The 15,318-nt window shown below is 33.1% G+C and overlaps 1 protein-coding gene across 2 annotated transcripts; it reads right to left on the bottom strand.

Moving 5' to 3' along the window:
• Window positions 1–621: 621 nt before the first annotated feature.
• Window positions 622–14,046, bottom strand: LOC109818392 (Kinesin motor family protein). Of its 2 annotated transcripts, XM_020383841.3 has the most exons (25): window positions 13,392–14,046; window positions 13,153–13,250; window positions 12,905–12,994; window positions 12,595–12,647; window positions 11,102–11,167; window positions 10,704–10,757; window positions 10,425–10,484; window positions 10,017–10,095; window positions 9,817–9,884; window positions 9,524–9,580; window positions 9,311–9,415; window positions 9,056–9,160; window positions 8,209–8,316; window positions 7,957–8,088; window positions 7,667–7,849; window positions 6,013–6,216; window positions 5,428–5,568; window positions 3,684–3,803; window positions 3,528–3,578; window positions 3,279–3,326; window positions 3,006–3,152; window positions 1,960–2,694; window positions 1,300–1,429; window positions 1,091–1,190; window positions 622–991 (listed from the first exon to the last, which is right to left on the bottom strand). In XM_020383841.3, exons 1-24 carry the CDS (start codon window positions 13,715–13,717, stop codon window positions 1,105–1,107), a joined length of 3,246 nt encoding a protein of 1,081 aa, XP_020239430.1. In that variant the 5' UTR covers window positions 13,718–14,046; the 3' UTR covers window positions 622–991; window positions 1,091–1,104. The 2 variants fall into 2 exon arrangements, with proteins under 2 accessions (XP_020239430.1, XP_020239431.1); XM_020383842.3 differs by lacking the exon at window positions 6,013–6,216.
• Between the last annotated feature and the right edge of the window lie 1,272 nt (window positions 14,047–15,318).

Here is a 15,318-nt window from a genome sequence, read left to right as displayed (position 1 = left end):
TACCATAAATTCATAATAAAAGAGATAAAATAATAATGTTATCGTGTAATGCATAAGAATTTTATCAATACTAAAAAAAGTCTTTGACGTAGTTAGATAAGAAAATAATAATAATAATAATAATAAAAGTAATGATTTGTTTCAAACGCATAGTAGTCTACAACAAAATAAACCATGCCAATTTCCATTTTATTTTTTAAACATAAACTATATTCTTAGGAGTAATGCCATTTACTCCGAAAAAATGCACCCAAATTTTTTCCGAATAGCTAAAAAGTTAGCGCTGGTCAAAATACATATGACTTTTCAAAAAATTTAATAATTCCGAGGATGTTTCGGATATCATTTTCGGAAGATTTAGCATTTTTGTATTCTTAGTGATAAGGTGGCTAACGAGGACCTTACACGAATCTATAGATTTAAACTCTATTACTACCATCATTCTATCTATCTATATATATATATATATATATATAACTTTATAGTTTGGTAAAACTGGCGTTTGAAAAAGCTACAGGCGACCTTCGAGAAATAAATTAGCAATTTTGGTTGTCAATGAATAATTTTCTAATAGGTTTCCAAATACTCAGCGCACTGCAAAAAATTAGCAACTAGGCAATATTAAGAGTAGAATCAGAGCTCTGCATCACAAGTTTTTTGTTAAAGCACCCAAATATCTGAGGGGGAAACGGAGGAAACTCGATGTTGTACTCAGGAAAAGACACAGGATATACAACAAAAAAACCTGCTGTATTACATCAAACAAACACACTTTGTGTACATGTACTGCAGCAGTATTGTTTTCACCCTTTCCATTTCCTCTTTACATTCCTTTTTCCCACCCCTTGATCTCCCCCTATTATACAATTTTAGGGTAGAGTAAAAGAAAGATATTATCGATATACCTTTTAAACAGTTTTACATACAAAAATACCAATGAAAGAATTGCACCTTTTACCGCGTGGATATATTAGTTCAATGAGATAAAACCCTGGAATATTTTCAACAGCCAAAATAGAAAACATGTTATAACTTTATCCTAGAACAGCATTTGAATATGGCTCGCATATGTAAAATATTGCAAAAATACCTTTATTTAATGAGTCAAGAAGTAAAAGCAAGAAGCCTATCTGAAATATTGGTGCGGCATATTGGACATTCAGAACAAGCAAGTGAACAAGATTTACACACTGCAAAGGAATACAAGAGGTTGTAATTCAGACTGAAAAAAGTTGTAAAACCAAAGGAAATTGCCAAAATGGAGACTAGAAAATACTGGGCAATGTACGAAGGACTTACAACAAAAATGCCGGCATGGAAGAAGAATTGCAGCTGTTGAAGATTCAAAACATACTTTACAAACATGAGAATTGGCATCTCCATTGCCAAGATGCTTGAATTCTTTTTCCTTCATCTCTTGCATGCGTGCCTAAAAAATCGTTAAGTTACAGATCAAAAAGTGTATCTATGTAGATTTTTTTGTTTCACTACGAGTTACAAAGCTGTACAGTAAAATTGAGGTAATTCGGTGCCTTCTGAGGTCTAGTCACCTCAAAATATTAAGATAATTATCATGCAAAGTAAAAACAGCACAGTCAAAACAACTGCATATACTGCGCACTACCATAGAATTTAGACTACCTCCTTGGTGACTAAACTTTTTTAACAGACAAAGAAAAACTGTAAAAAGGTGTGACACAGCCATTGCTCCTTGAAAATTAAGAAAAAAAAATTCATGAAAGAGAAAGCAGTCTGAAAGATATCATTATTTGAGCTAATTGGGTTTATCAAACAAAAGATTTGGAAGGAGATTTGGACTTCTAAATGGGTTTATGAACGAAGAATTTATGGCTATTTGAGAACTGACACTATTTAATACTCGGGATCTAAATAAAAATAATCAGTTAAAAAATTTTCCATGTTAAAGAAACATACAAATTAACGTCATATGGGGGTTACCTTAAGACGAACAACCAAAGGTTCTTCATTGGTTACTTCATTTTCTGGAATTGATACATCCATAACAGGCTCCTTGGGGACTATACTACCTTCAATGTCATTACTTTTCGGATCATTTGTATGTGCTTCTACATCAACTTCTTTTATATCAATGTTTGATTCAGGGACGGCACCCCCTTCTTTCTTTAACTTAGCGACAAGGACCCACATATTGGCTAAATCGTTCTCCAAGGAGGCTTCTCTATTTTTGGCCTCTTCAACCTTTTTCCTGTATTCTTCTTCCAGAAATTCCTTTTCAGCTAATGCAGCCTCAAGAGCTGCCTCTCGTTGTTTCCTAGCCTGTAGCTCCATCTTCAGATCACTAGCATCAAGACTCCAAGACTCAAATTCATCCAAACCAACTCCCAAACTTTCATTAGCACGGCTAGAAATTCTTCCCTTTCTCCCAGATCTTGCATCATTGTATTTGCGGTTAACACCGTTAACTGTTTGTACAACACCATTTCGACTGTTAGCCAGGTCTCGAGCAGCCATCAATTCCTTTTCTAACTTTGCATTCTGCAACGAAAGTTTGGTCACTTCCCCAGCCAAATTCTTCAATTCAACAGCAGCTGCAGAGGCCAGTTCTTTGGCATAAGACGCTTCTTCAGAGAGTTTCTGATTCTGCACATGCAACCCACTATTCTCTTCTGACAAGTGAACTTGCTCCAGCTTCAGTTTTTCATTTTCAATCTCCTGAAGAGAGAAGCAAAATGTCAGTTGCGCAATTCAATCAAATCACAACTGTAAATTGGACAAATATAACTATTGCTTACGATAGTATCCGCAAGTAATTAGTTCATGCAGAATCCTTAAAAATGATTTTAAATAGTAACCCTTATTTGAGCTTATCAACAATAATAATAAACAGACTGAAAGCAATGTATATAGACAAGCAGGGAAGCATTAACCACGCAAGGAAACAAATGGAAACCAAATGAAAGATGATTCAAAAAGCACTTAATACTTTAAACCCTTATACTACAAAAGAATACATTATCAATTACCTGGGATTGTATTTTCCTTTTCAACTCATCAATGTGTTCTCCAGAAGGACACTGATCAGTAAGCACTGACGAGGTACCACCGGTAACTGTTGCCAGGTGCTGCTCTAGCAGCTTCACCTTTTCTTGCAATTCTCTGTTTTCAGAACACTATCAACAAAATTACAGCAAAAAACACGGGTGTCAACAGACAGACAACTTCATAATAAGACGTGGTTTATGCAGCATCTTTAACTTTAAGGACGAAGAAAACAACCGAAAAAGATAGACACCAACCTTATTATCTAACTGTTCTTGAAGAACACGGTTGTCTGCAGATTTAATCTATAGATAAATATTTAAAAATAGCAGTTATTATAAGTGAATAATCAATGTGACTAGCAAAATTCACAAATTCATATTCCATATTAAAAATAGAAATTGTAAAATGCATTGACAAAGTACTAGTTGGAAAAAATCAGTGGGTTTTGGAAATAAATTGATGACGCAAGGTAAAGAAACGTCCTTATATAAAATAGCACATACCTCCAGCTCAAACGCCTTTTCATCACACTGAGTCATTAATCTTGTGATTGTCTGTCACGACAAAGCCGCAATACAGAATTATAAATGAGCTTTATAGAAGCATACTCATAAATAGAACTTCATTTTTCAAGTATAATACAATATCAAAATAGCCACCTGCTGCATTTCAACCAGTGATGAGTTAGCTACGGAAGATTCACCACTCTCAACTATTCTTTGTTCTAAAACCATCATTTGCTTCCTTTTTTCTTCGATATCTTGTTCCAAGTTCTCAATCTGTAATAAGAAATGAATAATTTCCATATAAAGAATTTCTAACAAAAATTTAAATTTAAAGTTAGGTACAGCACTTTTTGTAACATGGCGCATCGCTGCCCCATAAAAAATGTGCATAGAACTGTTTGTGGAAACACGTGAAGTCAGATGACAAGGTAAATGTACAAGAAGCTTATTGTACATATAAGTAATTTTTATGAGCGGTAAAGATTAGAAAGAACCTAGGACTTTTACATAATATTCCAAGCCCACAACTAGGCCGTTGTACATATAAGTATAAATACATTAGAAATAAAAATATCATTATTATTAAATAAAATGATCTAAGAAATCTTAAAAAGGGTTTTTTGAAATAATTCAAAGTCTGTTTTATTAGATATGAATAACTGATTAAATTAAAGATATAAATTTATAAAATTAAAAACGTAGAAACGATGTATTTGAATCAATTTATATAATTTCAATGTCTATCAATGAAATAGTGTGCTAAGATTTCATATTTAAAATATAATTCAAATTTAAATGAATATTAATTAAATTTAAGAAATAATATAACAAATAGTAAAATGAAATACTTAATGCAAGAAAAATAATGTTCACATGACTTGTGTTTCAATTAAGTCCATTTTTTTCTCATTTATATTTCATTGTTTATTCATTTGAATTTTAGTATTTATAAAAATTACGTTCATTGATATTATTATTCTTATTATTTTTATTATTATCATTATCATTATCATTATCATTATCATTATTATTATTATTATTATTATTATAATATAACCCAAAACAGAGAGACAAGCTTCATTTCTAACTATTATTTTATCTCTAGCCTGAAAGCTACCTTCAATATTTTAAAAGAAATATATTTTTCATGTGTCATTTATGTAATATACTCATATTCCTGGGATATGTTAATAAAAAATTTGTCAAACAAACTACGCTGTCACAATTATAAGTACTTATTTAATTGCATAGAAAAAATGATTTTTTTGTTATTTTTATCATAATTTTCAATATTACATATAATATATGAAATTAATAGCTAAAAACTTTAATAAAGTTAAATTTGAAAAGTAAAGATATTTTAAATAAAAATAAAAGAATTTGAACAAGTAGGAGTGCCAAAAGGGCTACCCGTAAAAGCTACCATGAGAAACCCAAAGAGTACGAAGTACACACATGATTTTAATACATTCTTAGAATAGTGAATTAAGCCCTTTTTAATGATCTAGGATAGGTGGGACTTGGATTTTTCCCAATACACCCCCCTTCATGCCTATGAGGCATGCATAAATGATAGGTGGCCCATTTTTAAAGTGGATTTAAATAGCTCTAATACCATCTTAGAATAGTAGATTAAGCCTAACTCAACCCTACAAAACCGACATGTAAGGTGAGGGTTACTTTCTACTTATATACTATTCAATTGCCTAATCTCTAGTCGATGTGGGACTTGGATTTTTTCCAATATACATCACTAATTTTGGCACATCTGCGCGTCATTCTAAATTTCTAATTGCTTTTATGGAAAAAATTTAAGAATCACAAAAACTTCACTACCCCTTCTCCGCATCTACCAATACGTTCGAATATTTCACAGTTTATAAAGAACGCAGAATACCTGTATTTTGGAGCTTTCAGGATCATTTACAGACTGCTCCATTAAACGTTTCAGAGAGCTGGTACTGAAAGCAATATCCCCAGCAAGCATTTTTACTTGCTCAACTAGAAGATCCATCTCATCAGACATTGTCATCCCTCCCTACAATTTAATAAGCAGTCAAAACGGAAATTTAATAAGGTACCTAGAAAATAGTCACTTTTTACGTATGAAAATGAAAACAGTTAGACAGAATAGTCTGCAAGAAACCATTACTTTTCATAGAACCTCGCAGGGAGAATGGAGATTGTATCAGTATTTACATATAAATTGTAAAATAAAGAACTCACGCATATGTCACGAGGGAACCTATGATCACATATCGACCGAGTTTATGAACAACGTCTGTTAAAATGAATCGGGCAATTTACCGTTTAACTAGCTTTTGAAAATTAGTTAGGCTTATCTGTTCTCACTTTTGCTAATTTTTCTGTGCATTAATTTAGCCAGGACTATGACACATTCCCAAAGCTGAGGCATTATGCAATTTATGCAATGATATTAGCAAACTTATATTGTTGAGGGGGAATGGGAACATGAATCTACCGCTGGTAGCCTTGTTCTGCTAATAAGTTCCCCAGCTTGTGTTGATTCAGTGATGATACTGCTAGTTGGTGAGAGTTCTTCGTTCCGTTTACTTGACGATCTTATATGTCTAACACCATGAGACAGATCAGATGACACTGTGGAAACATCTTTTTGACTCTCATTTTCAATCAAAAGAGATCCATCACGTAGGGCATCAAAATTCTGGAAGAAAAAGGATAAGCTAGGTTTTACTTACTGTTTAACATGTTCTATAAAAAGATAGTCACATAATGCAAGGTTCATACGTATTTGAAAACATATAATTAAGAAGTCAATAACTAACTCAACCTAGAAGCATAAATTAAAGCAGTAGAGGCCAAAGAGTGGTTTATATCGCATACCCCCTCACGAAAACGTTATTTGTGCTTGAAATAGGACGATGTTTAGGCTTGCTTAGCCTTCTGTTGGACTCTAATTTAATTAAAATTATAAAGATGCAACAAAGGATAAAATATTTGAAAAAGACCAACCTCCTAATCAGAGGCGAATAGCCTAGCCAACGGGCTTGTTTGTTAAAAATTTTCTTTTTTTGGTGTTTGTCTAAAAAAATTAAGAAAAAAACAGTTTTTACCTTATTTTTAAGAAATAATTTTCATCTACAGTTTTTCATTAAAAAAAACTATTATTTTAAAAATTACTGTTTTGATTTTAAAAAAAAAACACTTAAACAAACCGCATATATTAGTTTTTTGTTGTTGCTTATCTCTGTTTTTAATTCCTTTTGATAAAAAAATAATTAAAAATAATAATAATAAATAAATAAAACTATATAGGTCAAGCCCAAGTTTTTTTTTTTTAGCATATTTATTTTAAAAAATATATATCACAGACTTCAAGTTATGTGAATAGATCAGGCTTCGGTCTTAAATTTAATAATCAAGTCAAGCTCCAGCATAGCACAACCTAACCTAATCCAACTTATTTCCATCCTTAACTGCATAGAACCACCTCAGCCTAAAATTAAGAGCTGTACGGGGGACTAGGACAGGGTAATGAATGATTTTTATATCTAACATAAACTAAGAAAAGTACAAGTTTATCATTATTATATTAACTTAAGTGACAGAAGAAATAAATTCCATACCAAACAATCAGCAAGTATAAAATTTGTCAGCTATGGAGTTTTGAAATAAGAAAACAAACTCAATGTGCAAATATATGATAGACTTCGCGTACGGCGGGGTGCCTAAGTCCCACATCAAGTAATAGGTCGGCGCGGAGCATATAAGTGCTTGGCTACCCTTAACTGTTAAGGGAGGGTTCGCCAAGTGCCTGAGTGGTTATGAATTGGTATTAGAGTTGATTGTCAGTGCCTTAGAAAGGACTGCCTAAACTAAAAGAGACTGTTCAAAAAAGGCTGAGTGAAGTGTCGTAAAGTGTCAGCTGTCAAGAGGGGACCATGCTATGATATGGACTTGTGTATTACAGGGTGTCTAAGTCCCACACTACGGGATGCTAGGTGGAGTATTGGTTCTCCACCCCTAACAATAGCTTTTAAGGGAGGGTTCCCGACGGTTTGGGTACTTATCATAATATTGCAGCAAATCATGATAGGGATTTCAATAAAAAAGATAGTAAAACACACTCCACACCAATTGAAGGAGGAACTCACATCATCCTCGCCAACAGTGTGACTCTGATGATGGCTGGAAGAATCAGTTAGATATCCCGGAATTGCATTCTTTGACGAAACCAGAATGAGCTTGGTTAGCTTCTGGATCCGACTCATCAGAGCAACCTTCGCTTCCTCCTCTTCTTCCAATCTTGACTGCATTTTCACTTGACCTTCTTCCAACTACTCATATGTCAGTAGTACAAAATGAAATGCAGATCTCGTCACACAATCATAAAAACCTACGTAAGAAATAAAAATATGAAAACAATTCAGGGGAAGCTAAAGACCTTTTGCTTTAAGCTCATAATCTCCTCGTGGTTGACACCAAGTTGCATCCCCTTCTTCAGTTGATCAAGTTCATGTTTTAGGACTGAAATTTCCCTCTGGTATTTCTTAATTAGAGATTTTTCGTCAATAATCTGTTTTAACAAATATTCATGAATCTATCAGGAACCTCATCACAGAATAACAGTCATGCAATTTTTTTAATGAATAATAGTCAAGCAGTTATGTGGCTAATTAATAGATATAAAGCGGACCTTATTACGTGAGGCATATATTTCTACTCGCTTGGCCCTGCTAGCAAACTTCAAGGTATTATGAGTTTCTTCCATATTACTGGATGCTGGAGTTACAGTGCAGATAAGCTGAAATTTCCATGTTAAAGTCAACATTAATATGGTGCAAGGGTTCAAATACATCCATCAAAGAGAATAAAGTGAAAGGAGAGAAATTGAAAAGGCCATAACCGTATCAAAAGTGCCTATTGCAACAAATTAGGGTTCAAAATGTAAATTGCCATGCTAATTTTCAAATCATAAATCGGATCAAACCATGAAATTCAAAAACAAAACAAATAAAAAAAATTGAAATATATCTTACAAATGATAAATGACGTATAATACATAATGTAATAATTTTTAAATTATAAAATGACCAAACAGTCAAAACTACTTAAGTCTCGCAAAACAAAATCATGGCATAATTGTGTGAAGCCTTTATTTATTTCAAAACATTGAAAACAGCTACTGAACAACTAAAATTTAATGCATATGAGTAAGTAATGGTGTGAAACCTATTTCAAAAGAATAAAAATAGAGCATCCATGTATGACAATTTCTCTATTTCTTTGATAAGGTTCATAAGGAAAGGTGAGAAAAATATCGCATTGATCATACTGAATTAGACAAATCCATCCATGTATAACGTGAGTCAAAGTGCTGTGATTCATCATTCGATATGAATCGCGATCTGTAAGATTCTAATAACTATGACCAAATGGCCTATTGAAATAGAATGATGACGCAACAATGGTACAAAAATAAAAGGGAGACCAAATACAGTTAAAATTTTGATTATTAAAGTGTAGTAGAATCCCAAACTCACTGAAACGTGGCCATGCCCACTAAGTGAAGACTGCAGGAGGCGAGTAAGCTTTGAATCTCGATATGGAACATGAGATGCTTTCCCCTCGCTCAATTTTCCAATGACCTTTAAATTGAAACCAAAAAATCAAGATTTCAGGAGGCAGTTTTGCAGGAATGTAAACCGTAAATTATCTAACTGATGATCTCGGGTCCCCAAAATGTCATAACAAAACTTCTTCATATCCAACAAATACAGTAAAAGCTAGACACCTACTGTTCCAAGTGTCAGAAGACTTTTGTTTATGTAAGATCCTTCTTTTCTTCTAAGTCCAGTTGTTTCAGTTTTCGAGCTCTCAGATCCAGCAAGATCGATTAAGTTCTAACACAAAAAAAGAAAAAAGAATTAGAATAGTTGGGCAGTAATGGTTTGTGTGTGTGTGTGTGTGTTGTCTGAAAAGTTCTTAATAATATTATAACATTCGCATACAAGCTGAGAGAAGACGACTCCATCATAATCTTCACCATGGGCACTGCTTTCAATCATCTGCAAATGTATTGGATTACAATAACAATACATGTTAGAAGTGAAACAAAAAATGACTTAACAAGCTCCAGGAAAAAAATTTCAAATGCCTTATCTAACAATAGTTAAACATTTAAGCATGCAAAAAACACTGTTAAACATCTAAGCAGAATGTATGCATGCAACTTAGCCATTCAAAAACCTAAAGCCTCAGGCTGTGATGTAAATTTTAATACTACAATTCCAAGAATGCTTACAAGTGTAAAAATCGTGTGACTTCGGCTGCTAAAGAGGTTAAAATTGTTTGATCCAACATGACGATGCTCTGCCAATAAACAACATCCTTATTAATAAAGCTTGCGAACCAAGTAACCAACAAGGCAACAATTATACATGAGAGCTATATTACTAAAAAAAAAAAATTGGGGCAAATGTAACTATCAGTGTCAACTTAAACCTTCCCCAGCAGCAATGAAGGAAAGGGCATGTCCAGGAGACAAAACAACTTCTTCCTTTATACCCTCCACATAAGTACCCTGAAATATTAGCCAACATATATAATTGATCATTCTCAAACTAATCTTAGGAAAACAAGAATATAGTGTGAAGGGTTCTAAATAAAGAATTCTCTAAATTTTCGTCCAACAACAGATGTTGATTGATTTTTCTTGATGACAATTTTAACTAGGAAATGTTCGCACTCTTTAACGAGCCTTAAATTAAATATTTGTAGATACATGCCATGCCACATTACAAAGACAACTAGAAATATCCGTTTGAGTATTGACAAATGAAACTTGAGAACGGAATAGAAAAGGAATTCATGGGGAGGTAGAAGGAATTCATATAAGAATGAGTAAGAAACCTGTGCATCTTCTCTAACACGTAAATTTTGGCCAGTTGGGTCAAGCAAGTCATTTATCACCTGATCCAAACAGAAACAGGGAAAACATCTATTAAAACAAATAAAACGAAGAAAAATAATCACACAATGCAACATTTAACGTGACAATCAGTATCGCAAAATGGCAAATCCTGGAAAAATATAGTTGAGGTAAGGCAGAAAGAGTTGCATTTAATTATGGACCATGTTCAAAAGAACAGATATAGTCTGAAGTGCGAACACAATTTGTTCCGTATTTACCTCATTGTATATTTCTAGATATGACACTCGGAGTAAGAACTCTCTTCCTGGAGTCTGCAGTAAATGCGATTAGTCATTTCAAACTAGTAATTATAAATCAAAAGGTAAGTACTACTAACAATGAGCAAACGGTGCATAAGTATTGAATATTGACTTTTGATTGGGGCAAGAGAGGGAGGGGGTGGGGGTTTAATTGGTGTGCAAGACAAGTAGATGCTTAATTGGCCCAGGACAACACAAAGTACTTAAGAGTACTACCATAACATATACAAAAGTCACTCCTTATGCTTCAAAGCATAATATAATGAAAAACAATGGCTAGCCACACAGGTGTTTTAAAATAACCCACAAATAACAATGATTTCAACAACATTTACTAAGTTTGGATGAAAGCTCACATCTTGGATAATGCTGAAAACATCTTTTATAGCCAACGGTATGATACCAGGAGAATTTTGGTCTCCCTGCAAATATCATTATTAAAAGCAAATCAGGAAAATATAAAGGTTTACCATGAAAAACTACTGAAGAGATCACGTCAATTTATATTAGTATACCACGAAACAGTTTCTAATGAAAAAACAAACAATAAATATGGTATGGTAATTGTAAGAACTAAAATGTCAGCCAAATGTTTGCATCTCAAATCATGCAACACATTTCCAAATTTAAAATATTAATTTGCAATACTCAATTACACTACATCTACTTGAAACTATATAATATGTACCAATCTAATCAACCTTAAAAATGGCTGCTAGTTTGATGTGATAATTACGTATCTACTCTCAAATCAAATGATTCAGTTCAAATATCCAAAGTACAAGACCCTTTTCCAATGCTAACATATTGTACCTTTATATTAATAATAATAAAATATATTTAAAAAAATCTTTCCTTCTCTTAAGTGTACCTTATTTCTAAAAAAAATGTTTTCAACTAATCAAAATCATATCTATCATCGTACTTCTTTTAACTCAACCACCAATACCTATGTCTCTCAAGTACCATGCAAATTTTCAGCTTCCCATTAGGATGATTATAAACTTGTTGCATTTGTAAAATAATAAAGCAACTAATATAGTGCTCAATGGTAGTTCACCAAAACGTGCAATAAATGAAACTGGCAAACTATCTCCTGTCACAAGAAAAACTAATTCAACCGTAAGGAAGTCCATAGAATTAAAAATCCCCTCATCCTCCTGAAACTTCTTTACCCTTAACCAAAGAATCATCAAACAACAGCTGAAAAAAATCTAATACCTACCTTCTTCTTATGAATAATATAAAAAGTAAATGCTTATAAGAAAGTTACTATCGTGTGGCATATGTGCTATTTGTATTTGAAAATTGAAAGCAGAACAAATTAGTGACTTATCAGAAATACCTCGTAATTGAAAATAGACAAATAACCTATGACACATAATAACTACTCTCTTGCGTTCAAAATATATACTGTTTAAGGTTATTCTCTCACAAGGATCAAGAAACTACTAATAAAATAGTATCAATGACCAGAAAGTATACATTTGACTAACTTATCCTTCATTAAAACACGCAAATTATTATCATTTCATAATTCTTGTTTATCACTCTCCAGAATAAGTTGAACCAACATGCACTTAGTGAAGTTATTAAGAGATACGGAAAGAGGTGGGGAAAAAAGACACATAATTAAATATTTTATCAATATCCTAAAGCTAGAGAGTAATTGAAACAAAACAATTTATCTCGTCATAAATATCCCATAATAAAAAGTATGACAAACTTTATGTTGCAAATTGCAATATGATAGGATGAAGAGGTAAAACATAACAATTTGACTTTCATCTATAAGCTCCAAATAACAAAGATAAAAATCAATACATTAATTTTAAAAAGTGACACTTACATGCATAGTATGTGTCTTACCACTACTCGTCACACCGTATGCAAAAACAGTTCCTGCAATGTTTATCATAAGTTATCTTCCAAACCCAGCCAATTCCATCAGTTACTTTAATTAACACTCAACCAATAACCAGTACATATTAAGCATTGTAATCTAGTCATTCAACTAGATGCATCAGTTGAAACTTTAAACTAAAGCAGGTTCCATCAAAGAAATAGAATGACTGGGCAGTTGCTACTAAATCGGACACTGCTAAAAACATCAAACATTCCCTTTGTGATATATATAGTCTTGAATCCAGATTGCATACCATTTACACCTTCCATGGCAGACTTCACTACAGGTTTGGCAGCTACTTCATAGACCTCGTCGGAAATTGTATGCGGTCCAAACACTCTATCTGCCACAAGTAAATTCAAAATTCTAACATCCATCGACCATTTCCACTATTATTTCTACACTAAAAGCAAAAACGTCGCCAATTTTTCGGCAATAACCTAATAGCTCTCCGTCAGTTCCCTACAAAATCACGTGAAGAAAAGTTCGAAATGAAAATACCAAATGCATAAGCAGTAGCTGGATTATACTCATTCCGCACAATCTTATCACCATCCGCATACCACGCGATCTCGTCTCCTCTCTGGTACTCTCTTTCACTGCAACCAGACAACACCGTAACCACTCATTTAATCTCAGATAACTCAACGCGAAAAAAATAGAAACAAACTGAACGATTCGCTCTCTCTAAAATTCACAGCTAACGGATCTGAAACCATAGCCACAGATCTAAGCATTACCTCAACGGTCTGAACCGAATCGTTACCGAAATGCTGTCCCGAGACCTGGAAGAATCCACAGGCTCCGTGATCACCTCCTCCATTCCGAACTCCAGCGGTGAAGGATTACCGTAACCGTAGTAGACCGAGTCGCTGCAACCGCGACTCGGAGTCATGGATCGGCCACCGCCGGAGTTGTGAAACGAAGACGTAGAAGAAGAACACGAGCGAGGCATTAAGCGTCCGTTGGTTAGTGAAGAAGTGGAAGAGGAAGCAGAGGAGTGAGGAGTTGAGGATTTGCGGTGCGAAAACGGCGAGCGGCTCCTTGCACGTGACGATGTGGCCATAGAGTTGACTCACCGAGTTGGTGAGTCGGGGGAAACCAGCAAGATATGAAGTAAATAGGGAACACGAGAAGAAGAATAGAATGTGTCAGAACTCACATGGCGATGGAAAGAAAAAGCGAAGAACATTTAGTTGTTTTTTCTCTTTTCTTTATTTTGCTTTGACGCTTTAAGATATGATGATTATCACAGAGAGAGAGAGAGAGTGTGTTTCGTCTTCTCTAAGACAAGGTGAGTTGCAGTGTGTGGGAGAGAGAAAGAGAGAGAGTGAGTGGGTGAAGAAGATGGTGAAAATGGTGAGAGAATGTAGGACATGGTGGGAGTTTAAATTTAATTTTCTTCGTTATAATTTTGAGTTTTTTTATGAGAGGGATTTAGAAAATGATTTAGGATTTTCCGAGTGCCAACGTGGCGCATGAGGAGGATGAGAGATGGGTTTTTAAACTGGTGGAACAGTGGAAGTGCCCGCGCAATATATCAGTGAGAAATGGCTTTAAAATGAGCCTGAAGTTGAGCGGGAGCAATGGTGAGAGCCCGTGTAAACATATCAATATCAAATGCCCAATTTCCTTTACATCTCATTAATTAAGTAGTAATTACTACTATTTTAGGATAAAGTTTTATATAATAAAATTTTATATGTAAATTATTTTATAAAATAAACAATATATATTCACAGTGTAAAAAAACCTATAATATCATATGATTAGAAACTTATATTATTATATAGATTAAACATAATTTTTAATTTAATTTTTATATGTACAAATTTATTGAATCGGCTATTATACATGCAAAGTTAATTGATTTTTTCTATGAAAATGTTAACTCTCCTACATATTTTAATTTGGTTTTTATATATATAGTGTACTGTTTGAATCTTTGTATGTAGGAATTAAATTAAAAATACATCTCATATGTGTTAGGATTAAATTAACAGTGTATTTTATATGTATATATATAAAAATTAAATTAATAATGTATAATTAAAGTAAATATATCAAGGATTTACATTGATAATGTTTCATAAGTATAACGATTGATCTAATAAGTTATGTATAAAACAAGATATCAACATTGATTGGTATGTGTAATAACAGTTTAAGTTCCTCGATCATGATGTTTAGTCTTTAAATTTTGACTTTAGGTATGGAATAAAATTATACATATATATAAAGAAGATATATAAGTTTATAATCGTTTTAATGTCTTTGCATTTTTTCTAGGTATGTTTATCCTTAAATTTGTAAATAATATTAAAAACTAATGACTCATGTAATTACTCAAATAGGTTAACTACATCTAACCACCCATTTTTTTGTGAATTGAATAGGCAAAAACACCCTAACACGATCAATTAAAAATCACAAACGTACAAAATATAAGCAACGTCAACTATAGCAACTAAAGCAAAGAAAAGTACAATATCATCAAATACACGAATATTGTATTTTAAGGATAAATCAAAATTAGTTAGCTTGTTTATTACTTGATTTGCTTCACGTAATACATGAAACTAAGTTAATCTTCCACCAGTCAAGTTGAAAGAAGCAATGCTTTACACTAGTCTAAACGCATGGGTGATAGGAAGCTCCCTCAACAAT

The sequence above is a fragment of the Cajanus cajan genome, chromosome 8, assembly GCF_000230855.2.
Source record: "Cajanus cajan strain Asha chromosome 8, NIPB_CcT2T_4, whole genome shotgun sequence".
Lineage (NCBI taxonomy): Eukaryota > Viridiplantae > Streptophyta > Magnoliopsida > Fabales > Fabaceae > Cajanus > Cajanus cajan.
Note: the sequence above shows the minus strand (reverse complement) of the source record. Positions and strands in the feature narration are given on the sequence as shown.